This window comes from Cheilinus undulatus, linkage group 4 (assembly GCF_018320785.1).
Source record: "Cheilinus undulatus linkage group 4, ASM1832078v1, whole genome shotgun sequence".
Taxonomy (NCBI): domain Eukaryota; kingdom Metazoa; phylum Chordata; class Actinopteri; order Labriformes; family Labridae; genus Cheilinus; species Cheilinus undulatus.
The window spans coordinates 53,287,114-53,313,371 of NC_054868.1; the positions used below are offsets into that span (position 1 = coordinate 53,287,114).

Consider the following 26,258-nt stretch of genomic DNA (forward strand, 5'->3'; position numbering starts at 1 on the left):
TCTGTCCTCATATCTCTGTCTGTCCCCATATCCCTTTCTGTCCTCATGTCTCTGTCTGTCCTCATGTCCCTGTCTGTCCTCATATCTCTTTCAGTCTTCATGTCTCTGTCTGTCCCTTATAATTCTGTCTGTCCATATGACTCTGTCTGTCCTCATGTCTCTGTCTGTTCTCATATCTCTGTCTGTTCTCATGTCTCTGTCTGTCCTCATATCTCTGTCTGTCCTCATGTCTCTGTCTGTCCTCATATCTCTGTCTGTCCTCGTATCTCTGTCTGTTCTCATGTCTCTGTCTGTCCTCATATCTCTGTCTGTTCTCATATCTCTGTCTGTTCTCATGTCTCTGTCTGTCCTCATGTCTCTGTCTGTCCTCGTATCTCTGTCTGTTCTCATGTCTCTGTCTGTTCTCATATCTCTGTCTGTCCTCATATCTCTTTCTGTCCTCATGTCTCTGTCTGTCCTCATATCCCTCTCTGTCCTCATATCTCTGTCCGTCCTCATATCTCTTTCTGTCCTCATGTCTCTGTCTGTCCTCATATCCCTCTCTGTCCTCATATCTCTGTCTGTCCTCATATCCCTTTCTGTCCTCATATCTCTGTCAGTCCTCATATCTCTTTCTGTCTTCATGTCTCTGTCTGTCCCTTATAATTCTGTCTGTCCATATGACTCTATCTGTCCTCATGTCTCTGTCTTTCCTCATGTCTCTGTCTGTCCTCATGCCCCTGTCTGTCCTCATATCTCTTTCTGTCCTCATGTCTCTGTCTGTTCTCATATCTCTGTCTGTCCACATGACTCTGTCTGTCCTCATATCTCAGTCCCTCCTCATGTCTCTGTCTGTCCTCATGTCCCTGTCTGTCCTCATATCTCTTTCAGTCCTCATGTCTCTTTCTGTCCTCATATCTCTGTCTGTCCTCATATCTCTGTCCCTCCTTATGTCTCTATCTGTCCTCATAATTCTGTCTGTCCACATGACTCTGTCTGTCCTCATATCTCAGTCCCTCCTTATGTCTCTGTCTGTCCTCATATCTCTGTCTGTCCTCATATCCCTTTCTGTCCTCATATCTCTGTCTGTCCTCATATCCTTTTCTGTCCTCATATCTCTGTCTGTCCCCATATCCCTTTCTGTCCTCATGTCTCTGTCTGTCCTCATGTCTCTGTCTGTCCTCATATCTCTGTCCCTCCTTATGTCTCTGTCTGTCCTCATATCTCTGTCTGTCCTCATATCCATTTCTGTCCTCATATCCCTTTCTGTCCTCATATCTCTGTCTGTCCTCATGTCCCTGTCTGTCCTCTTATCTCTTTCTGTCCTCATATCTCTGTCTGTCCTCATATCTCTGTCCGTCCACATGACTCTGTCTTCTCTCCTCTCTTAGGTACGACCCTGCTGAGATGCTCTGTGCTGTGTTTTGGGAGGATAGCTATGGGGACATGTTGGTCTACATCGTTTGTGCATTCTCTGTCTGTGTCTTCGTCCCTTTCCTCTTCATCTTCACCTGCTCCCTGCTGTCTGTCTGTGGCTGTGGGCCCGCCTCCTACAGGTAAACATCCTTGCAGAGACATTCTACTTGGACAAGTCGTTAGACCTCCTGGGGTAAATCTAAGCTATGGTCTTGATCCAGCTGTAATATGTCTCTTCCTGTGTTGTCCCCTCATGTCTTAGTGATGAAGACTCTGACCTGTCTGATGTCACACCTCTCCTTGTGGCGTCATATGTCTTCTGTTACACGCCGTTTGTGGTCTCAGAGGTAACACACCTGATCCTCACCAACCAAACATGAACATGCCCACACCATGTCTGACTCTGTTCATCTACCAATCAGCTACTCCTGCTGGGACGTATGGACCTGTCGCCAGCTCCTGATTGGTTGAGGACGTTGTCATCAGTGATGTCATACCTGGACTGTTGTCTAAACCCTCTGATCTACTGCTCCAATCAGGACTTCAGGGAGGCAGGGCTGGCACTGCTGTGGACCAGCAGGAAGCCACTGACAGAGCCGGTGCTGACTGGCATCACCAGACACGGGCTGTGACATCATATGTGGTTATGATGACAAAAGCATGGGGCATAAACCCATAGTCTGATTAACATGAACTATGATCTGGTTAAAATTAATTATGATCAGATTAATATAAATTATGATCTGATTAAAATGAACTATGATCTGATTAATATAAATTATGATCTGATTAACATAAACTATGACCTGATTAACATGAACTATGATCTGATTAACACTAATCATGATCTGATTAACATTAATTATGATCTGATTAATATAAACAATCATCTGATTAACATTAATTATGATCTGATTAATATAAACAATCATCTGATTAATATAAACAATCATCTGATTATTTAATTTTATTTAGGTAAGGAGGTAGGTTTTGGGGTAGGTAGGTAGGTAGGTAGGTAGGCAGGCAGGTAGGTAGGTAGGTAGGTAGGCAGGCAGGTAGGTAAGTAGGTAGGTAGGTAGTGTTTCCTCAGTTCCTGTTCTCAGAGAGCCATATTCAGCACTGTTTATATAGAAGTATATGCTTTTATTTCTTTGTTCATGTTTAAAACACTTTGCGCTACATTGTTTTGTATTTTTTTAAAGTACCAAATAAATACATTTGATCAATTTATTTATTGACTGATTTATTGATTGAGTTTTATAGGTCATATGATAGAAGAACCTTTTAGTTTCTGTTCGTTACAGTGAAACTGTCAGTCCACCGGGGGGCGCTGTTGTCTGCTCTCTGCTCTATCATAACTCATTTTTTCCACATCCTGTGTTTCCTGCCTTGGCTGAGTCACCCAAACTTTCCAACGTCTGTTGGTGAGTTTACAGGAGATTTTCCACCTTTAAGACTGTTTTATCGGACGTCTAAAACCGTAGAAGGACTCCATCTCTACCCCCCTGCATCAGCATGTCCTCTACCCGCCTGCTCAAAGATGTCAGCGGGCTCTGTATGCTGCTCTGCGGGCTTCTGAGCTCTGTTTGTGGGCAGAAAGTGTCGGAGAGTCCCGGGAAAGTCCAGGAGCTCCGGAGCGTGCTGACGGAGCTGACCGAGGAGGTGAGGGCTTTCCTGGGGAGTATGATCGGAGAACAGACGGTCAACTCAGTTAACAAGGTGAGACAGAAGACATGTACGGGTTAAATATAGTTTAAATAAAGTTGAAGATGTAAGAGAGACAGGTACGGGTTAAAAAAGTTTAATATAGTTGAAGACGTTAGAGACAGGTACGGGTTAAATAAAGTTTAAACATAATTGAAGACTTTAGAGACAGGTAGGGGTTAAAATAAAGTTTAAAGATGAATATGTGAGAGAGACTGGTGTCTATTTAGCTAGCTACACACGTGGACAAAATTGTTTGTACCCCTCTGTTAGTGAAAGAAAAACCCACAATGGTCACAGAAATATCTTGAATCTGACAAAAGTGATAATAAATAAAAATTCATTGAAAATTAACCAATGAAAATCAGGCATTGCTTTTGAATTGTGGTTCATCCGAATTATTTAAAAAAACAAAATCATGAAACAGGCCTGGACAAAAATGATGGTACCCTTAACTTAATATCTTGTTGCATAACTTTTTGAGGCAACCACTGCAATCAAACGATTTCTGTAACTTTCAGTGAGACTCCTGCCCCTCTCAGCAGGTATTTTGGCCCACTCCTCATGAGCAAACTGCTCCAGTTGTCTCAGGTTTAAAGGGTGCCTTCACCAGACGGCATGTTTCAGCTCCTTCCACAGATGTTCAGTAGGATTTAGATCAGGGCTCATAGACGGCCACTTCAGAATAGTCCAATGTTTTGCTCTAAGCCATTCTTGGGTGTTTTTAGCTGTGTGTTTTGGGTCATTATCCTGTTGCAAGACCCATGACCTGCGACTGAGACCAAGCTTTCTGACACTGGGCAGCACATTTCTCTCTAGAATACCTTCATAGTCTTGAGATTTCATTGTACCCTGCACAGATTCAAGACACCCTGTGCCAGATGCAGCAAAGCAGCCCCAGAACATAACAGAGCCTCCTCCATGTTTCACAGTAGGGACAGTGTTCTTTTCTTGGTATGCTTCAGTTTTGCATCAGTGAACATAGAGCTGATGTGCCTTGCCATAAAGTTCCAGTTCCAGCTTTGTGGCTTGTCAACATGCAGTTTGGCAAATTCCAGTCTGGCTTTTTTATGATTTGTTTTCAACAGTGGTGTCCTCCTTGATTGTCTCCCACGAAGTCCACTTTGGCTCAAACAATGACGGATGGTGCGATCTGACACTGATGTACCTTGACCTTGGAGTTCACCTTTAATGTCTTTGGAGGTTGTTCTGGGCTCTTTTGTTACCATTTGTATTATCCGTCTCTTCAATTTGTCATCAATTTTCCTCCTGCGGCCACATCCAGGGAGGTTGGCTACAGTCCCGTGGATCTTAAATTTCTGAATAATATGTGCAACTGTAGTCACAGGAACATCAAGCTGCTTGGAGATGGTCTTATAGCCTTTACCTTTAACATGCTTGTCTATAATTTTCTTTCTGATCTCCTGAGACAACTCTCTCCTTCGCTTCCTCTGGTCCATGTTTAGTGTGGTACACACCATGTCACCAAACAGCAAAGTGACTACTTGTCACCCTTTAAATAGGCCGACTGACTGATTACAAGTTTGTAGACCTGTGATGCTATAAGAGGACACACCTTGGTTGAACGTGTCCCTATGGTCACATTATTTCAATCTTTTCTAGGGGTACCATCATTTTTGTCCAGGCCTGTTTCATGAGTTTGTTTTTTAAAATAATTCTGTTGAACCACAATTCAAAAGCAATGTCTGATTTTCATTGGTTAATTTTCAATGATTTTTTATTTATTATCACTTTTGTCAGATTCAAGATATTTCTGTGACCATTGTGGGTTTTTCTTTCATTAACAGAGGGGTACCAACAATTTTGTCCACATGTGTAGCTAGCTACCTGTGACCTGCACTGATGCCCTCTGATATTCACGGTACACCTTCCTCACACACCTGTGAGGGGCCATGTGTGTATGTGTATATGTGTGTGTATTTCTGCTGGTTGAGGTAAAAATATCAGGAGGTAGTTGTTATGGACATGAGCCCAGCTGTCGCTCATTTTAGCCATGTTTCCTGCTGGTTTGTCAGTTTGCAGTGTGATATACGGGGATTGCAGGACTTTCCTGCATTACAGGTGTCAGACTTGTTTTAACAGGGTCCCCCTGATTTAATGGTAGGGGAAACACTGAACTGTGACCTCAAATTTCAGTTTTATTGACCTTTAGTTCTAGTTCTAGTTTAGGCTTTGAATCACTCTTATGTAGTTGTGTAGTTAAAACAAAGCCTTCCTATCATTTACCCTTTAGTGATCACTCCCTTACAATCAGTAATAATTCTGCTGACTCTCCAGTCTGTTATTCTCCAAATAGTTATCTTTGTAATAATATTAGTAATAATATTTTTATTGTTGTTCCAGTCTGTGTCTCTGCTGTAGGGTTTATAAATAACTCGAGACTATCTGGAAAATTTTAACAGGGTAAAATACTAAACAGACTGGGGGTGAAACTCTGTGATCACAGGTCTAGACCAGGTGAGTCTACCTGTATCTCTACACATTTATTATCATTAACAAACACCTGTCCTGATGCTCTTCCCACTTAGGCCTTCTCTCAGGTAGTGGCAGTGGTGGCAGGAGGTTTGGCAAGCGGTCTGAATATTCTCCAGAAGAACCTGTCACACCTGCTGGAGGCAGCTGGACTCACAGGTAAAGTCTGCACATGTCCTAGACCTGTTCTTCGCCTGTCCTACCCTGTTCTTCGCCTGTCCTACACCAGTTCTTCAGCTGTCCTAGACCTGTTCTTTAGCTGTCCTAGACCTGTTCTTCGCCTGTCCTACACCTGTTCTTCATATGTCCTAGACCTGTTCTTCAGCGGTCCTAGACCTGTTCTTCAGCTGTCCTAGACCTGTTCTTCAGCTGTCCTACCCTGTTCTTCGCCTGTCCCACACCTGTTCTTCAGCTGTCCTATCCTGTTCTCCAGCTGTCCTAGACCTGTTCTTCAACTGTCCTAGACCTGTTCTTCAGCTGTCTTGGACCTGTTCTTCGCCTGTCCTACACCTGTTCTTCATATGTCCTAGACCTGTTCTTCACATGTCCTAGACCTGTTCTTCAGCTGTCCTACCCTGTTCTTCACCTGTCCTAGACCTGTTCTTCAGCTGGTCTATCCTGTTCCTCAGCTTTCCTAGACCTGTTCTTCAGCTGTCTTGGACCTGTTCTTCGCCTGTCCTACACCTGTTCTTCAGCTGTCCTATCCTGTTCTCCAGCTGTCCTAGACCTGTTCTTCAACTGTCCTAGACCTGTTCTTCAGCTGTCTTGGACCTGTTCTTCGCCTGTCCTACACCTGTTCTTCATATGTCCTAGACCTGTTCTTCACATGTCCTAGACCTGTTCTTCAGCTGTCCTACCCTGTTCTTCACTTGTCCTAGACCTGTTCTTCAGCTGGTCTATCCTGTTCCTCAGCTTTCCTAGACCTGTTCTTCAGCTGTCCTAGACCTGTTCTTCAACTGTCCTAGACCTGTTCTTCAGCTGTCTTGGACCTGTTCTTCGCCTGTCCTACACCTGTTCTTCATATGTCCTAGACCTGTTCTTCACATGTCCTAGACCTGTTCTTCAGCTGTCCTACCCTGTTCTTCACTTGTCCTAGACCTGTTCTTCAGCTGGTCTATCCTGTTCCTCAGCTTTCCTAGACCTGTTCTTCAGCTGTCCTAGACCTGTTCTTCAGCTGTCCTATCCTGTTCTTCACCTGTCTTACATCTGTTCTTCATCATCAGTAGTAGATAACTACCCTTTGCACTGTTCTGTCTCCCCAGTGAACCTTCCTGTCCAATCAGTGACCACTGAAGGCGTGATCTTTGTGGGACAGTGGCTGATCTTGGCTCTCATTGGTTACTGGCTGCTGTCCCTTGCCCTCCAATTGGTTGCCTCTACTTTAAGGCAGGCTCTGTGGCTTCTTAAACTCGGGTTGGCTCTCGGCTGTTTTGGCCTCATCCTGAGCGACAGCAGTGCGACCTCAGAGACTACCGCTGTCCGATTGGCAGTGCTGGTGTTTGTCTGCGTCTTATTGGGTGTGGGTAGGGGGCAGGGTTCTGTGGTGGAGGATAAGACGGCTCACCTGGAGGAGCAGGTGAGGATCCTGGAGAGGAAGCTGAGAGAAATGGAGAGGTGGAGGAGGACAGAGGAGTGATGGAGGAGGACCAAGTTCCATGTCACATGAACACTCAGGGGATGATACTACCTACTACCTAAAGGACCGATAACGAATTTTCAAGTTCTGAGATTAAAGTCAGGATTCTGAGATTAAAGTCAGGATTCTGAGATTAGAGTCAGGATTCTGAGATTAAAGTCAGGATTCTGAGATTAGAGTCAGGATTCTGAGATTAAAGTCAGGATTCTGAGATTAGAGTCAGGATTCTGAGATTAGAGTCAGGATTCTGAGATTAGAGTCAGGATTCTGGGATTAAAGTTAGATTTCTGGCTTGTTTTGATTGTTTGTAATAAGAAGAGTTGGTTCTCAGTCCTTACAGTCACAGTTGTGTGCTCTGAGTTCATAGTGCTGTTTGTGTCTCTATTGGGGTCATCCAATCATGTGCACTTCATATTGGTCATTGAAATGATCTCAGGGACCCCTGTGTGAGGAGATGGGCCCCATGTGGCCCCTGGGTCTGTTTTATATCCTTATTGATTATTGAGTGATAGAAACTAGATGTTGATCTAGTTTAAATCTTCCTCTGACCTGAATTTCCCCTTTAAGTTTCTGGTTTCATGTTTGTTATTTGCTGTTTTTCATATTTATCTGTGTTCTGTATGAGTTTTATACACACTCCTCTGTTCTTCCCTCCTCACTTTCATTCATCTGTCTTAAAAAAAGAATCAATTCTGTACATCTCTGAATGTTTTTACATCCATGTTGATACAATAATCACATTTATTATTAAAGATAAAGCTGTAGATTTGTCTCTGTCTCCTGATAAAAACATCACCATGAACATCATCATTCTACCTGGTGGCTGTGGTTCAGCGGGTCAGCAGGTGGGACGTTCGATCTCCTGCAGTCATGTTGATATTAACCATCATTCTTTTGTACTCGTTGAATCTCTAAATATGAAAGTTAAACTTTCTGAAGTAAATTATAGGAGAAAATGAACTTTTCATGATATTCTGATTTTCTGAGCTGCATCTTTCAGTGTTTTCACACCATAGGTCACTTCTTGTCATGCTCCACTTCCTGTCAGTCGTCAGAATAAAGGAGACGAGCTAACAACATTTAACCTTTAATAACAGATAGTTGGTGACATACAGACACGATGATGTGATCGATAAAGACACTATCAATAACATAATCAGTACGTTTGACCTCCAGCTATTAGTCTGAGATTAAAAAAAACAACTTTATTGACAGTTTCACTGACAGGATGAAGATTAGAGAGGTAGGAGTCCACAGGTAGCAACACACAGCCTTTAGCCCCGCCCACAGGGTAGCCAACCAATCATTGGCTTCCTGCTTAGTCAAAGACCTGGAGCCGTTTAAATAAACACAGTCCTTCAGAACATGAAGGAGTGGGCAGAGCTTGTTTGACAGTTGTAGCAGATCGGGGCCCATTTCATAAAGCTGGTTAAATAAACTCTGAGTCTGTTAACCCTGACATGAGGAAAATATCGAGATTTCTGTTTCAGAGAAGAAGGAAACTTAAACCCAAGAATGCGGGCTGAGTCCGGCCTGTTTCAGAAACTTAAGCTCTGGGTCAGTTACTGTGGTAACAGTTACTATGGTAACTATCTTTAGAGTCAGTTACCATAGTAACTGACTCAAAGTTTCTCATCTGAGGGTAGATTGACCCAGAGTTTCTCATCTGAGGGTAGATCGACTCAGAGTTTCTCATCTGAGGGTAGAGCAACTCAATTTCTTCTCTGAGGGTAGATTAACTCAGAGTTCAGGGTTAGACTCTGAGTTTGATGATCCCCCTTTCTTGAAATGGGCCCTCTACTGTAAAAAGGCTGTGTTGTGTTGTTGTGTGAAGAGCACTTCCAGGTGAGAGTAACCTGCAGATAAGAGGTCATGTGACACCCACAGGTGTTCAGAAACACACCTGGACAGGTATCACTGAGGTTACTGCAGGAGAGCACAGGTGAGTGAAGAAGCTGCAGCAGATAGAAACCCTCAAAGACAGTAAACAGATCTGACTGAGTGTTTAGACAGCATGGATTTGTGGAGTATTAAAGATATGAAGGTTAAAATGTTTATTAAAAATGAGTATAAGTCAGAGAGGATGTGTGAGTGACACTAGCATGTTTAACTGAGTTTTAAATATTAATAATTTTATCTACAGAGCTGAGGGACACTAACTGAACGGCTCTCTATTTAAACCTCCAACTAGGGACCAGTATGGTTAACTCTCTGACCACACCAGGTGTAACCCTCTCTGAACCAGACCAGGTGTAACCCTCTCTGAACCAGACCAGGTGTAACCCTCTCTGAACCAGACCAGGTGTAACCCTCTCTGATCCAGACCAGGTGTAACCCTCTCTGAACCAGACCAGTTGTAACCCTCTCTGAACCAGACCAGGTGTAACCCTCTCTGAACCAGACCAGGTGTAACCCTCTCTGAACCAGACCAGGTGTAACCCTCTCTGAACCAGACCAGTTGTAACCCTCTCTGAACCAGACCAGGTGTAACCCTCTGATAGGTGTATCCACTCAGCTCTTTATTTGGCTCCTGTCGGCTGTCATCACTGGACAAATTTTGGTTTTCCAGTGTGAATGTCCTTATTGGACAATTTGAGTCTGTGGTTAAATAAATGAGCTTTAAATCTACGCCAAAACACATCCACAATAAAATGATGTTTTTTAGTTGAATATTTGAATCATCAGTCCTTACTAACAAACGATGACTCCTTATGCTGGAAAACCAACCCTGTTTGATGGCAACTTCAGTTGAATTGTTGAGTTTCTCTATCTTGGGCAAAATTTCATTTTAGTAGGGTCAATAAAACATATTATTAAAGCAAAGTGATCATGTGACCTCTTTAAGAGTCTGGTTTAGAGACTGTCCACAGAGTGAACACACATTTAAAATGAAACGCTGTTAGTGACTCACTATAAACTCAAAAACACATTCAGTATCTACACATCGTTGATCCACATGCTAACACAGCTAATGTTACAATCACACATAGACGCCACATTGGCCAACCTGAAATCCAACCTTACCCCAAACCCCTAAGCCAATAGGAAGTCTTCGTCAGTTAAACCCCTAAGCCAATAGAAGTCTTTGTCAGTTAAACCCCTAAGCCAATAGGAAGTCTTCATCAGTTAAACCCCTAAGCCAATAGGAAGTCTTTGTCAGTTAAACCCCTAAGCCAATAGGAAGTCTTTGTCAGTTAAACCCCTAAGCCAATAGGAAGTCTTTGTCAGTTAAACCCCTAAGCCAATAGGAAGTCTTTGTCAGTTAAACCCCTAAGCCAATAGGAAGTCTTTGTAAATTGAACCCCTAAGCCAATAGGAAGTCTTCTTCTTTTTCTTTTAACAGTGATTACATGAATAGATTGTGGTTCAGCTGGTCAACGTGGCGTCTACATTGTTTCTATGGTAACAGATCCCTTTTAGCCCCGCCTCTTGCAGGAGTAAAACACTGATGGACAATCCCCCTGCCCTGCTCTTCAACATTTACACAGGCTGGAACAGGAAGTCCCCAAGGGGGGCGCTTTGACATAACATCCTGTGACGTCACAGACTGCATCGTCTCTACAGGAAGTTGGTGGAGCTTTTCCCTCCGTCAATCTGGAAATGGAAAGCACCATCAGTGGGTGGGGCACTGGCGGAGGAGGGAGGGGGCACTGGAGCCTCAGGGGAAGGGGCGGAGCCAGCCTGCGGTTGGAAAAAAGGAAAAACATCAGCTCACCTTCTTGTTGATATCTTTATTATGATATCATTACAGGTGAGATCAACCTCAGCAGCTGATTAGTCAATTTAATAAACAGTCAAATTAAATACAACAACAACGTGGCAGAGAAGATGCAAGGAGGCAGAAAGGAAAGGAAGTTGATGATGAGACAATGTTCCAACTTATTGTTGTTGATGATTATGTTTCAAGATGGCGGCTCCTCTCTCTCCACGTCTCCTGTGTAAAGTTTGTTTATGTGTTTGTGTGCGGCAAACCCATGTAAGTGTGAGTATAGTGCGTGCAGTTCACAGTCAGCAACAAGGTACAGCCGTCACTGCCCTGAACCTGTGGAATAAGTACCCTGGACTGTAAAACTCACTACCAGCCCCTGTCCCTGGACTGAAACACTCACTACCAGCCCCGTCCCCTGTCCCTGGACTGTAACTTGCCTCAGCAGCATACAGGGACTCAGTGTCACTACATTACCGGTGTTTTATTGTAATATCCACCCACCTCCCCCCGACCCCATCCTGCTGTGGCTTTTTTGCAATATAATCTATAATCTTGTTTCTGAACCCTCTGTACCATTTTGCAACAAACTGCTATCACACTAAAAGCTGCCTTAACCTGCCGTTTGTATTTTTGCACTGAAGACTTTTGTTTGCAGGCCAATTTGGTTTATAGAGACGTTTCTGTTTATATAGTTGATTCTGCTGTATGTATAAAGTTGTTCTTGTTACATAACTATTCTATTTTTCCTTATCTCTACTTTGTAATAATACTATCTATTTCTATTATTATTTTCTTACTTCTATATTCTATTTTGTTGTTGGTGTGAGGGAAACGTTTTCTCGATTCTGCTGTATGGCCACCATAGAAGAAAAATTGACAGTAAAGAATCTTGAACCTTGAATGATGTTTTTATAGACTTTGATCTGTTAGATCTGTTTTCATTTGTTTTGTTGATTGGTGTCCGACATGCTCATCGGATTAAGGAGGCGGTCTGAAGTGTCAGGTGAGGTTCTAACGGGGGGATAACGAGCACTGTGATGTCACCAATGAAGATTCCTACATGTAACTCTTCAGCTCTACAGGGGTCTAATCAATAATCCCTGATCAATAATCACTAATCAGACGTACCTCCAGTCTTTGATGTTCGGGGGGCAGGAGGAGAGATCAGACAGAAACATTTTAAATGATGAAACTACTGCTGAGAGAGAGACTGACTACAGGGAGCGGCTTGTCTGATCCATCTTCAGCCTTGTCTCTGAGCTCTCATCTGTGGAAGCTTCACTGATGGAGCTGCAGCAACTGCTTAGAGGAAGTTACACACCAAAACACTCCTTCAAAATAAAAGCACTTCCCTTAAGCACTAAATGCATCATCCTAACTACAGAACTGGGTAGACTCTTTACTCATCAGTGTAAATCATGAAATAGTTTTACCGCTCATAATGCCGCATTATACTGAGGGAATAGGAAACGTCCAAGAACCGATCACAGTCTGGTTCATCGCTGCTGCGGTATAAATGGGTATGGCCTTTATGGAGGGGTAGTTGACAGAGTGAGCAGGGCCTGATGATGCCGGATGCCATATCTGAGGGCACCTGGGCACAGGTAGGCCATTGGAGACCACATCCTAACTGTAAACCTTCCATCAGGGCTGATCCTGGTCTGAGCTCTTTGATGACTTTAGTCTTTACCTGAGCGGTGTTAGTCAGCAGGGGATCTGCCGGTGAGGACGCCATGTTCTCCATCTTTACCTCCTCTTTCACGGGCTCACCGCTGACCCCTGGAGGAGCACTGTACATGGCTGGAGCTGGAACATAACCCTGCAAGAGAGATGTTTATTAACCCGTGTAGACCCAAATCAATACAAAGACCCCCTCCTAAACCCAAACTAACCCTGACACCTTAAATCATGATGTTTATTGACCCATGTAGATCTCAACCAGTCCAAAGACCCCCTCCTGAGCCCAAACTGGCCCTGACACCTTAAATCATGATGTTTACTAACTCATGTAGACCTCAACCAGTCCAAAGGCCTCCTCCTAAACCCAAACTGGCCCTCACACCTTAAATCATGATGTATATTAACCCATGTTGACTTGAACCAGTCCAATACCCCCCTCTTAACCCAAACTAACCCTGACACCTTAAATCATGGATTTTACTAACCCATGTAGACCTCAACCATTCCAAAGGCCTCCTCCTAAACCCAAACTGGCCCTCACACCTTAAATCATGAAGTTTATTAACCCATGTAGACCTCAACCAGTCCAAAGACCCCCTCCTAAATCCAAACTAAACCTGACACCTTAAATCATGAAGTTTAACCCATGTAGACCTGAACCAGTCCAAAGACCCCCTCCTAAGCCAAAACTAAACCTGACACCTTAAATCATGATGTTTATTAAACCATGTAGACCTCAACCAATCCAAAGACCCCCTACTAAATCCAAACTAAACCTGACACCTTAAATCATGAAGTTTATTAACCCATGTAGACCTCAAGCAGTCCAAAGACCCCGTCCTTAGCCCAAACTAACCCTGACACTTTAAATCATGGTGTTTATTAACCCATGTAGACCTGAACCAGTCCAAAGACCCCCTCCTAAATCCAAACTAACCCTGACACCTTAAATCATGAAGTTTAATAACCCATGTAGACCTTAACCATTCCAAAGACCTCCTCCTAAACCCAAACTGGCCTCACACCTTAAATCATGATGTATATTAACCCATGTAGACTTGAACCAGTCCAAAGACCCCCTCCTATGACCACTGTCCTTAACGACATTGACATCTCTAATCAGATGTAAACCCTCCTCCTCCTCCTTTTCTAAGGTCTCCTTCACCCTTTGATCCCTGGTCAGGTCTTGGTCAGCAGTCCCAGCACTTGTAACTGGTCCTGAGACCTCCTCTGGTAGCAGTCTTTGGCATAAGCTTGTAAAGCTGTTCTCGCTGAGTACAGGAAATCACAGTAAATTGTGGGATTTGTAGTTCATTAGTTCTCAGAGAAAACTTCATCCACAGTCAGGTCCCTGTAACCATTTCTCTGTTTCCTATTTTTGTGCTGAGTCAGGTGTTTTAGTCACCAGTGTCTGGTCTGTGATTGGCTAAGCAGCTGGGTCAAAGTATTGACAGAAGAATATGCTGAAGTGTGATAGGAGTATCTGAAAAGGTAAATCTACTTCAGGACTAGCTCTGGTAACCAGTGAGCGTTGTGGGGGGGTCGTACCATTGGAGCATTAGGGCCAGGGGGGTACCCAGCTGGAGGAGGTCCATTCCACTGTGGACCAGCAGGGGGGTATCCTGCGTTTGGAGGGGGGTAGGCGGGGTTAAAACCCTGCAGAGACCAATCAGGAATTAGATCAGAGAAAAACAGAGATGCTGAACATTAAGACTCATTCATGGTCCATAGATAATAGGCTACTCACTGGAGAGGGGGCCGGTCCAGGATAGGGCTGAGGTGTGGGATACGTGGCAGGACCCTATAAACACAAGCATTTCAGATGAACACCACTGATTTATTTTTTGGTTTGTCCCTGTATCTGATTTCCTGTTTGGGTTTTTCTGCTTGACATTAATCTATGTGGCCTCCACTGAAAACAGACTGAGCATGTCTTCCAGCAGAACGGAGCAGAATGGCATTTCTGGAGGCAGACGGCGGCATGTGCTGTGTAAACGGAATGACTGACAGAGGGAGAGAGCCAATTCTGATTGGCTGGGGCAAATTGAACACTGGAAAAAGGAAATACTGAGAGAGATCGTACCATGAAGGGGTCAGGACCAGGATAGTACACCTGTAGAAAGACAGAGATCAAAACATTTACAATCATAAGTATTGATCAAGATCGATCAGGGTCAATAAGGTAGGTGACCTCACCCCTCCTGGTGGTCCAGGTGAGCTGTACGGAGGAGCAGGACCCACCGGCCCAGGAGGAGGGGGATGGACAGCTACAGGGGAGGCCTACAGAGAGAAAAGTATGATCAATTCACTGATCCTCATTTATCCATAATGTGCAGAAAATGTCCTGGATTGTGTCTCAGATGAATAAACAATTAACCTATGTACATGACCCTAACCCTTATCCCCCTCCATCTTTAACCTAAACCCTAACCCCCCTCCATTTTTAACCTAAACCCTAAACCCCCCCCCCCACATTCCCTCAAACTTCTGCATATTTATTTTTCTTGAGCACAAACACATCCATATAGATCCAGGTTGGACGCCGTTGTGGCCTTCTTCTTCTTCTTTTCTGTATTTTGTGTTTATATTGTGGATAATGATTGTTTGCTGTGTTTACTGAGTGTCTAGGTAAAGTTGTATGTATTCTACCTGCAGGTTGGACGCTGTCGTGGCCTTCTTCTTAAAGATCTTCTTCCTGCAGCAGCAGCAGATTCCTGCAGGGATCCCGAGCAGCAGCAGCAGCGCCATCAGAGGGTTTCCCTCGTACTCATGGTGATCTGCACACAGACACATCACATGGTTTTACGGTAGACATGTTTAGACCTCAAACATGTTTAGATATAAAACAAGCTGTATTAAAACAAGTCTTTATATTAAATGCAACTAACAGGGTATCAAACCAGTCCATATTAAATTTAATAAGATGTCATATTTGGCCTTTTAAAAAATGTTTTCAAATTACAGATGTTTTAATATCAAAGATGTTTTATATAAAAGATGTTTGTATATTAAAGATGTTATTATATTAAAGATATTTTTATTTTTAAGGTGTTTTTATATTACAGATGTTTTTAGATTAAAGATCATTTTATATTAAACATGTTTTATATTACAGATGTTTTATATCAAAGATGTTTTATTACAGATGTTTAGATATCAGGTGTGTTTGTTCCTGCAGAGGAATGCAGGGATGAACTGAGTTCTGTCTGATTGTTTAGTAACCAGACCACACCCTCTTCCTGTGTAAGCGTCCTGTCCTGAGGCCATAGTCAGATCTCTAACCATCAGCTGGATCTGTCTCTAGCTCCTCTCTGTCATGCCGCTGGGTTCTTCTGTCCCTAGAACCTTCTTCTGTGGGAGTCTCAGCTCCTCTCCACTGTCTCCACTCCAAGCTCTGACTTCATCACTCTGATCAAACTTTAGTCATTGCTTTGTTTCAGGTCAGCAAGCTAGGGCTCTGATTGGTCAACATCTCTGACCTAGAGACATACAGAGGCTCTGGGTTAGGGTTACAAAAGTCCGGAGCAACCCATCAATTTACAGAAAACAGAAGACCCTGAGATTCTACTATTGATCAATCAGGATTATGACAGGATCAGGATGTAATCCTGATTCTAACAGGATCAGGAATCAATCCTGGTTCTAACAGGATCAGGATATTATCCTGGTTCTAACGGGATCAGGATGTGATCCTGGTTCATACGGGATCAGGAAGTAATGATGGTTCTAACAGGATCAGGAAATAATCCTGGTTCTAACAGGATCAGGACTTGATCCTGGTTCTAACAGGATCAGGATGTTATCTTGGTTCTAACAGGATCAGGATGTGATCCTGGTTCTAACAGGATCAGGATGTAATCTTGGTTCTAACAGGATCAGGATGTTATCTTGGTTCTAACAGGATCAGGATTTGATCCCGGTTCTAATGGGATTAGGATGTAATCCTGGTTCCAGCATGTATTTTGATCATGGCCTGACAACCTTAATTGCACCTCACCTGTGAGGTCCATCCTGGTGACAGAAACCAGCCGATCTTTGCGGTCCATCAGCGTATATCGACCTTCATCGCTGACGTTGACGTTCTTGATCTCGATGTCCATGGCTTGGGTAAAAACACGGTCCCAGTAATCTGGAAGATCCTGGGAAACCCGAGCTCCCTCTTTGACCTGAGGACGACACAAAAGGTGAGAGGAGAACATCTGGACACCCTAACACCTGAACACCTGAACATTTGACCACTCTAACACCTGAACATCTGAACACCCTAACACCTACACACCTGAACAACTACACACCCTAACAACAGAACACCTAAACATCTGAATATTCCATACATCTGGATAGGGTCAGTGCTGTAGTTTCTCCTGTGTCTCAGGGTCAGAGTGTTGTAGTGTCTCCTCTGTCTCAGGGTCAGAGTGTTGTAGTGTCTCCTCTGTCTCAGAGTCAGAGTGTTGTAGTTTCCCCCTTTGTCTCAGGGTCAGTGCTGTAGTTTCTCCTCTGTCTCAGGGTCAGTGCTGTAGTTTCCCCCTTTGTCTCAGGGTCAGTGCTGTAGTTTCTCCTCTGTCTCAGGGTCAGTGCTGTAGTTTTCCCCTTTGTCTCAGGGTCAGAGTGTTGTAGTGTCTCCTCTGTCTCAGGGTCATAGTGTTGTAGTTTCTCCTCTGTCTCAGGGTCAGTGCTGTAGTTTCCCCCTTTGTCTCAGGGTCAGAGTGTTGTAGTGTCTCCTCTGTCTCAGGGTCAGAGTGTTGTAGTGTCTCCTCTGTCTCAGAGTCAGAGTGTTGTAGTTTCCCCCTTTGTCTCAGGGTCAGTGCTGTAGTTTCTCCTCTGTCTCAGGGTGAGTGCTGTAGTTTCTCCTCTGTCTCAGGGTGAGTGCTGTAGTTTTCCCCTTTGTCTCAGGGTCAGAGTGTTGTAGTGTCTCCTCTGTCTCAGGGTCATAGTGCTGTAGTTTCTCCTCTGTCTCAGGGTCAGAGTGTTGTAGTTTCCCCCTTTGTCTCAGGGTCAGAGTGTTGTAGTGTCTCCTCTGTCTCGGGGTCAGAGTGTTGTAGTGTCTCCTCTGTCTCAGAGTCAGAGTGTTGTAGTGTCTCCTCTGTCTCAGGGTCAGTGCTGTAGTTTCCCCCTTTGTCTCAGGGTCAGAGTGTTGTAGTGTCTCCTCTGTCTCAGGGTCAGAGTGTTGTAGTTTCTCCTCTGTCTCAGGGTCAGTGCTGTAGTTTCTCCTCTGTCTCAGGGTCAGTGCTGTAGTTTCTTCTCTGTCTCAGGGTCATAGTGCTGTAGTTTCTCCTCTGTCTCAGGGTCAGAGTGTTGTAGTTTCTCCTCTGTCTCAGGGTCAGTGCTGTAGTTTCTCCTCTGTCTCAGGGTCAGTGCTGTAGTTTCTTCTCTGTCTCAGGGTCAGTGCTGTAGTTTCTCCTCTGTCTCAGGGTCAGTGCTGTAGTTTCTTCTCTGTCTCAGGGTCATAGTGCTGTAGTGTCTCCTCTGTCTCAGAGTCAGAGTGTTGTAGTGTCTCCTCTGTCTCAGGGTCAGTGCTGTAGTTTCCCCCTTTGTCTCAGGGTCAGAGTGTTGTAGTTTCTCTTCTGTCTCAGGGTCAGAGTGTTGTAGTTTCTCCTCTGTCTCAGGGTCAGAGTGCTTGTAGTGTGACGTCTCTTGGCAGCAGTGTTCCTTGCTATTGCCATGCACTAACCTGTTTTTCAGACCTGCTGTATGTTTTGCTGCTTGCAGTTGTTGCTGCCATAAAAACTTTCATAGCTGTGTCATTCCTCCTACATTTTACCACAATAAACCTCCCTACAAGTGACTGGATTCAGTGTATAGAGGAAGCGTGCCAGTAGCTTTTCAAAATAAAAGCATTATGTACATATGAAGGGCGTTTCTCCAAAGAAATGCTAAAGTGGGCAATTACTTTGAAAAGCACAAACTGAACGTGTTTTGTACTGTGTTTATCTTTACCTGCAACTGTTTGAACTGCTTGGAAACAGAAAGCTTCATAAAGAGTAGGAGTTCAACTTTATTAAACAGACACATTTTATCTCATGGCCTTCATCTGGTTCATCAAGAAAAAGATTTCAAACATATTCTACTGATGTGGATGTAAATATTTGCTACAACAAGGTGAAAATGGCTCTGTATCTATCATTTTCCTGTCAAGTTTGACCGATAACCACTCGTGATGCAAGAAAAAAACATATTTGAGACCTCAAATTTTAAAATTCTCTGTGTGAGACGTGCAGCCTCTCTGAGATGCAGCCCTAACACTGGCTGCCAGTCTGAAACAGCGGTTACTGCAGAGGAACGGTGAGGAGCGCTGCTGCACTGTGACATCACAGTATCAGAGAGGACCAAACATGGCAGCCTCCTGGTGGGTTTATAAACTCAAATTTACCCAAAATGCAGATATCTAGTAAGTTTTTTAGTTCAGTATACATACAAGAGATACAAATATCTATCCAACAAGATGAACTTGTCTGATCCTGCAGGGTTCCTTTTAATCCATCCTCTATAAACCATCTCACCATTAACCCCAGCCCCTCCTCACCAGAGTAAAGTTTCCAGAATCCCCGCTGAAGGACAGGAAGCTGTCGGCCAGGTCAAGCCCCTCCAGAGAGATGTAGAGACTCTCTCCTGCTACACACTTCACATAGTTACGGCGAGCTGCAACACAAAACACCACACATACATGTTTATTACACATGTATTTAACAGGTTTAAATATGTTAGCGTATATATATTACGTCACATACATGTTACTGTGTTTATTACACATGTATTTAACAGGTTTAAATATGTTAGCATATATCATATGTCGAATACATGTTACTGTGTTTATTACACATGTATCTAACAGGTTTAGATATGTTAGCATATGTTATTATCTGACTGTTATTATCTGTCTGAAGGTTCATCTAAAGCTAAGTTTAATCATCTTTGGGTTCTCTGATGGTCTCAGAGGAGAGTACTGAGCATGTGCAGTGTCTGCTTTAACCGGTCTAACAAGGTGTGACTTAATGACAGATGTTAGCGAGTATCATAAAGATGCCGCTCTCAGGAGGAATGCTACTAGACAGGACCACCAAACCCACCACCATGACCTTTAGAGAGACTGGTAACTAACCTGGAAAACCTCAGACTGGGGTGAGCAGAGAGGGCAGGGCTACTTACAGAAACATCTCTGTACCTGTATCTACACCTGTAGACTGACTGTCTGAGATTCTAAACACACTATCACATGTTATTGTTGTTGTTATTGAAGGTGGTAAGATGGATGTAACTACAGGGACATGGGCGTGACTTTTTACATCATCAATGATTTACAAAACCGCTGTATGAAGCGACGATCAATAAGCTTTGATTAATAGACACCAGCTTATATTGATCAATCTCAGTTAAAGAGAACCTTTTAGATGATGCTAAGCTAACTCACGTGTAACGGCCACTTTAACAGTAGAGATCTCCTTGTTCCAATAGTCTCTCTGAGTGTAGGTGCCCTGATCCTCATAGGTCACCTGGAACAAACAAACAATCAAACAAACAACCAAACAGTCTTGTTTATTTACAGCCTGTGTTGTTTATTCTTCCTCTACTGTCTGAGTCATGCTTCTGTATTGGATTGACTCAAAGGTTTGGTGTAGTCCTAACCTGAAGCAGTCTGACTGTAGACTTCATGAACCTCCACATTATAATTTAAAGGCTTTGATGACATTGTCTTTGGAGGCAAGGATGGAATGTTTTATAGGCTTTCATGGCATTGTCTTTGGAGGCAAGGATGGAATGTTTATAGACTTTGATGACATTGTCTTTGGAGGCAAGGATGGAATGTCTTATAGACTTTCATGACATTGTCTTTGAAGACAAGGATGGAATGTTTATAGACTTTGATGACATTGTCTTTGGAGGCAAGGATGGAATGTTTTATAGGCTTTCATGGCATTGTCTTTAGAGGCAAGGATGGAATGTTTTATAGGCTTTCATGACATTGTCTTTCGAGGCAAGGATGGAATCTTTTATAGGCTTTCATGACATTGTCTTTGGAGGCAAGGATGGAATCTTTTATAACATTGTCTTTGGATGCAAGGATGGAATATTTTTCAGGCTTTCACGACATTGTCTTTGGAGGCAAGGATGAAATGTTAGCAAGCCTATAAAAGACATTTAACGATGATGGCAGAGGATGGAATTTTGGTGAAGCTCCTTCCCTCCATTTTTTTCCCTATAGTAGACTGTGGTTGGATGGTTTTGAAAAGTTGATGAAACCGGAGGTGTAAGGGTTACCTTGTCAATGTACCAGCGGCGGTCACTTCCTGTCCCTGACACACGACCTCTGGTGAGCCTGAAAATGAAAACACATCCAGTTACCATGGTAACTACCCTCCCTGTCCCTCCCTTTTTGTCTCACCTGGTGCGTCCTCTCTCCCAGTACAAGAATGTCTTCCCCGGCTCGTCAGCCGGCACAAACTCCAGCTTCTCTGCGCTCTTTGGCAGGTAAATCTTCAGCTGACGACCATGATTCAAACGCTCGTGTTGGTCGTGAACCACGTACGACTCTGATGGATAAACAACAACAAGTATGGAGGGTTAACTGGAAAATTAAAACAACATAGAAAAAATACAGCTATGAAAACTACAACTACAAGAACTACGACTACTACAACAACAAGAAGAAGGATGGAGAGTTAAAGGTGCAGTGTGTAAAACTGAATATCAACATCTAGAAGTGAGTTCTAGATTGCATTTCTCTGCTGGAAACTGTGGCAACCAGTTGAATTTAATGTGTATCTGTAATGTGAATACAATATAATACACTAGACCGTCTTAGAAATGTTTTGCTTTATTTTACCAAGTTTGTTCAGCTAAATGCTACTAGGCTAAATATTACACACTGCACCTTTAATGGGATTATTAAAACATTGTAGTAACTACAACAGCAGCTATGGAATCTACAACTAAAACAACTACAACTACAACAACTAAAAAAACTACAACAACAAAAACTACAACTAAAATTACAACAAAAACAGCTACCACAACTTCAACTAAAACAACCAAACCAACTACAACAACTACAACTTCAACAACTAAAACAGAAACTACAACAACTGCATTGACAACTAGAACAAATACAACAACTACAACAAAAAACAACAACAACTAAGACAATGACAACTACAACAACAAAGACAGTAACAACAACTACAAGAACTAAAACAACTATAACAAGGATGATAAGGACAACTATAACAACTGAAACAACTACAACAACAACTAAAACAAAATCTAAACCATAACTACAAAATCTACAATAACAACTACAATTACAACAACAACCACAACCACAACTAAAACAATTACAATGACAACTACAACAATAACAGCTAAAACAACTACAACAACTAAACCAACTATGACAGCTACAACTTCTACAACTAAAACAGCAAGTACAACAACTACAACGACAACAACACTTACGACAACTACAAAATCAACTACACCAACTAAACCAACTATAACTTCAACAGCTACAACAACTACAACAGTAACTACAATAACAACAACAATGACAACTACAACAACCACAATAATAACAAGTACAACAATTATAAAAACCACAACAACAACAACAATGACAGCTACAACAATGAAAACACAGAAAACAACTACTACAGTGATAACTACAACAACAGCTACAACAACACTGACCAACACTGTGTAAACCCGGAGTATAATAAATGAAGAGATGACTTCATTTTGATAAGTACTGATTAAATGGTTAAAAGTGAGATGATGATACTCACCAACAGTGAGAGCAGCAGACAGCAGGAAAGCACAGACCCACATCATCTACACATAAACAGAGAAGAACACAGAAGAAGGCAGGTTATATGAGGATGATACCAGGGTCACAGTCATCATAGTGGTCTCTGATATCAGATCAAACATTTCATTCTTTCAACATACATAATCACTAAGCCTAACACTATTCCTAAGTATCAGCTGATATCAGCTGTAAATATCAGTCTATATCAGCTGTAAATATCAGTCTATATCAGCTGTAAATATCAGTCTATATCAGCTGTAATTATCAGCCTATACCAGCTGTAATTATCAGCCTATACCAGCTGTAATTGTCAGTCTATATCAGTTGTAAATATCAGCCTATATCAGCTGTAATTATCAGTCTATATCAGCTGTAAATATCAGTCTATATCAGCTGTAAATATCAGTCTATATCAGCTGTAATTATCAGTCTATATCAGCTGTAAATATCAGTCTATTTCAGTTGTTAATATCAGTCTATATCAGCTATAGTAGTGATACATTACATAGCGGTTTATTCGTCGGTTCTTACTACAAAACTGAAACCACATTGAGTTGTTTGGATTCAGAGGTTGCTGCTAGATCAATCTTATCAGACTCTGTTCTCAATTCTTCGTTATCCTCGTTACCCTCACTGTACAGTCGGCCGAGGGAGGAAACGACGTGGACTGTTGAGTGATGTAAATCTTGTCTGTCCTGTTGTGAGATCCTGAAATGGTCAGGTCCTTAAAGTGGAGTGGTTAGGTCTAAATTCCAGTGAGCCAGTGAAACGGTCTGAAACATGATCGGTGTGTCAGCTGTCCGTCTGTTCTCACAGAGCGGAGCTTAAATATAGACGACACGCCTGCTGCTGTCCTATACCAGGATCCAGCCTCACAGAGAGTATCAGGATAAAACAGTTATCAGAATCAACAGGCGGTGCATCCACCTGTGGGGACTGGGTCAGTACTGGAGGGTTACCAGTTCAGGTCCCACTCAGACTGAGCCTAGTCTCCTACCTGGAGAAGGGCCAGTCTACTGACGACCTGGTATCAGGACTCTCTGCCCCTCCTTTGATTCAAACAACAACCCATCCATGAGGCTCTCTGACCATAGCAAAGTATCCCTACATGCTGACAAGAATGAGCTTAGAGGCTAGTGGTGCCTCTTTAACAGCTTTTCACCCTCATGCTGTCATAAATATACTTCTAAAGGACTCACTGATATAATATTCATGTAAACCAAGAGGGGTACTGGCTTGACTGGAACAACAACTGGGGGTCTTGACTGGCCGAGATTTGAGAGAATGTGAACTTTGGTGACATCATCTTTAAGGCAAGGGTGGAATGTTTCATAAATATTGATGACATCTTTAAAGGCAAGGATGGAATGATTTATAAACTTTGATGATATCATCTTTAAAGACAAGGAGGGAATGTTTTATAAATTTTGGTGACATCATCTTAAGGCAAGGATGGACTATTTTATACAGTGCCCCCTTTCTGATTCCTGAGTTTTTTGTATATTTATTACACTTAACTGTTTCAGATCATCAAACCAATTTACATACCTCTCAAAGACAACCCAAGGAATTAAAAAATGCAGTTCCTAAATGATGATTTTATATATTAAGGTAAAAAAAATCCAAACCTATCTGGCCCTGTGTGAGAAAGTACTTGCCCCCCTTGTTAAATCATGAGTTAACTATGATTAACCACAGTTCTTGGAAAGCTGAGTTCAGTTTCACTGGCCACACCCAGGCCTGATTACTGCCAGATTTGTTGAATGAAGAAATCCCTTAAATAGAAGCTGTCAGACAAAGTGAAGTAGGCTACAAGATCTCAGAAAGAAACGCATCATGCCTCGATCCAAAGAAATTCAAGAATAAACGAGAAACAAACGGTCAGAGCCATTATCAACAAATGAAGAAAACTGGGAACAGTGGTTGGCCAACCAAAATACATATAATGTATATAATCAGCTTTGATATCTTTAAAGGCAAGGATGGAATGTTTTATATCAGATTTGATATCATCTTTAAAGGCAAGGGTGGAATGTTTTATATCAGCTTTTATATCATCTTTAAAGGCAAGGATTGAATGTTTTATATCAGATTTGATATCATCTCTAAGGTGAGGACGGAATGTTTTATATCAGCTTTTATATCATCTTTAAAGGCAAGGATTGAATGTTTTATATCAGATTTGATATCATCCTTAAAGGGTTAGGGGTAGGGGTAGGGTTAGAGGGTTAAGGTTACATCTATTTCTAATGGAAACAGAATTAGGATGACTCCTGTGTGTCTGAGTGACTTAACTGATGATATTCCTGTTAATGTGTCGTCTAAATGTAGTCAATTAAACTTATACAAAAAAAAAAAAAAAACAGAAAAAATGTAGTTCAAGTCCTCAACACTTAAAACTGGACTTTTGTTTTGTGACTACCAAAATTTGCAGACAAACTTCTGTCCTAATTACACTAAAGTAAAGACAACTTTCTTGTTCTGACATCTCACTGATGTTTTTACAGTTTCAGTCAGGATGAAAAACCTCAGACTTCTCAGTGCTCATATTTCCAACAGCGTCTGAAGGTCTCACAGACCCCCGCCCTACAGGGAGGGGGCGAGGGGGTCTGATCCAGGGCCTCTCCCCTGGTCTAGGGCGGGGGTCTGTGATGCTTTCAGGAGCTAAGGACAAAGGAGGATACTTCACTGACGGCTGTTTTTTTTAGCTTTCTCCATAGACAATAAGGAGGGGCGTGATATGTTGACGGACACGGGCGGAGTGTCGGAGAACCGACTACACACATAAACACAGAGACAGAGGTGTTTGATTTAGACCAAACACGGTCCGGAGGGGCGGGAATTGCATCAAGTGGCAACAGAACGACAAAAGAAAACAAAAGAAAATAAAGAGAACTACAGACCCACGGAGCCGGACCCACGGAGCTGGATCCACGGAACCGGACCGGCGGAGCTGGACCACGGATGAGCGGCTCCGGTCCACGTTTCCTCTAATAACCCCGCTGCCAGTCCCGCCGTTTTGCCCCGTTTCCTCGTTATTTTCCCGGTACTTCCCCTCACTTATGGTCGGTGTCTCCGTTAAATCTGTGCTCTCTTTTCCCGCGCTCCAGCAAGTGTCCCCCCCCCCCCCAGGTCCGTGAACGCCTCTTTAAAGCCCCTCAGACAGAGACCGGGACAGAACGTTCCGGACTCAGACTAGCCTGGGCCAGACCCACAGACCCCCTCCCAAGTCTGGGTTTAAGGTGTGTGTCTAGGCGTGAGTAGTGGTCTCTATCTTACCTTTAAGTCTTCAGGTGAGCTTCTGTCCGTCTGGGTCTGACTGCTGCAGAAACACGGGGGAGGGACCACACAGGAGGCGTTTACGGACCCCCCGGAAATATCACAACTCTACAGTAGGGGAGAATGGGTTAAGATGGTCGTACCTGAGGTGTGTCTACTGTGGCAGGATGAAAACGTCTATAAATTAAATTAAATTAATAAAATGTAGTTTTTTTTAATACAGCTCTCAGAATAAAGTGATTTCTGGCTCAGGTGAACCCTGATTGAGGTAAAATCGAGCCTCTGGAGGAAAATATGTTGGGGTAAATTATGTCGGTGGTTATGCTGAAGTAAAACTGAAAATTGTCACCAAATATACAGTGCTTAACAAATTTATTAGACCACCCTAACCCTAACCAAAGTAAGGTTTATGCCACAGCTGCCCTAAATTAACAGCATTGGTAATTACCAAAATCATTTTGTATCTTTCTCTAATGGTTAATACACCAATATGTAGAAGCTCTTTAACCCAAATGATATTTTTAATGCTAAACTATAATTATTATTGTTATCCATGAATTTTC

The 26,258-nt window shown here is 42.8% G+C and overlaps 2 protein-coding genes across 2 annotated transcripts; one reads left to right on the forward strand and one right to left on the reverse strand.

The window, feature by feature from the left end:
• The first annotated feature begins 2,784 nt into the window (after positions 1-2,784).
• On the forward strand, positions 2,785-7,992 carry tmem109 (transmembrane protein 109). Its single transcript, XM_041784484.1, has 3 exons — positions 2,785-3,114; positions 5,649-5,751; positions 6,855-7,992. Exons 1-3 carry the CDS (start codon positions 2,911-2,913, stop codon positions 7,226-7,228), a joined length of 681 nt encoding a protein of 226 aa, XP_041640418.1. The 5' UTR covers positions 2,785-2,910; the 3' UTR covers positions 7,229-7,992.
• Positions 7,993-8,299: 307 nt separating this feature from the next.
• On the reverse strand, positions 8,300-25,758 carry wu:fc21g02 (protein diaphanous homolog 1). Its single transcript, XM_041786125.1, has 14 exons — positions 25,696-25,758; positions 22,394-22,439; positions 20,998-21,145; positions 20,874-20,931; positions 20,026-20,107; positions 19,141-19,256; positions 16,615-16,783; positions 15,267-15,394; positions 14,814-14,897; positions 14,701-14,730; positions 14,365-14,418; positions 14,166-14,273; positions 12,628-12,756; positions 8,300-10,909 (listed from the first exon to the last, which is right to left on the reverse strand). The coding sequence occupies exons 2-14, from the start codon at positions 22,437-22,439 to the stop codon at positions 10,787-10,789; spliced, it is 1,275 nt and encodes a 424-aa protein (XP_041642059.1). The 5' UTR covers positions 25,696-25,758; the 3' UTR covers positions 8,300-10,786.
• Between the last annotated feature and the right edge of the window lie 500 nt (positions 25,759-26,258).

Excerpts from the sequence above, each read along its gene's own strand:
- tmem109 (XM_041784484.1), top strand. The coding sequence starts at position 2,911 with ATGTCCTCTACCCGCCTGCTCAAAGATGTCAGCGGGCTCTGTATGCTG. Across the intron at positions 3,115-5,648 it reads CGGTCAACTCAGTTAACAAG|GCCTTCTCTCAGGTAGTGGC; the intron begins GTGAGACAGAAG and ends CTTCCCACTTAG. Across the intron at positions 5,752-6,854 it reads GGAGGCAGCTGGACTCACAG|TGAACCTTCCTGTCCAATCA; the intron begins GTAAAGTCTGCA and ends CTGTCTCCCCAG.
- wu:fc21g02 (XM_041786125.1), bottom strand. The coding sequence starts at position 22,439 with ATGATGTGGGTCTGTGCTTTCCTGCTGTCTGCTGCTCTCACTGTTG. Across the intron at positions 12,757-14,165 it reads CTGGCCCTAATGCTCCAATG|GGTTATGTTCCAGCTCCAGC; the intron begins GTACGACCCCCC and ends TCTCTCTTGCAG. Across the intron at positions 10,910-12,627 it reads TGCTGACTAACACCGCTCAG|GCTGGCTCCGCCCCTTCCCC; the intron begins GTAAAGACTAAA and ends TTCCAACCGCAG.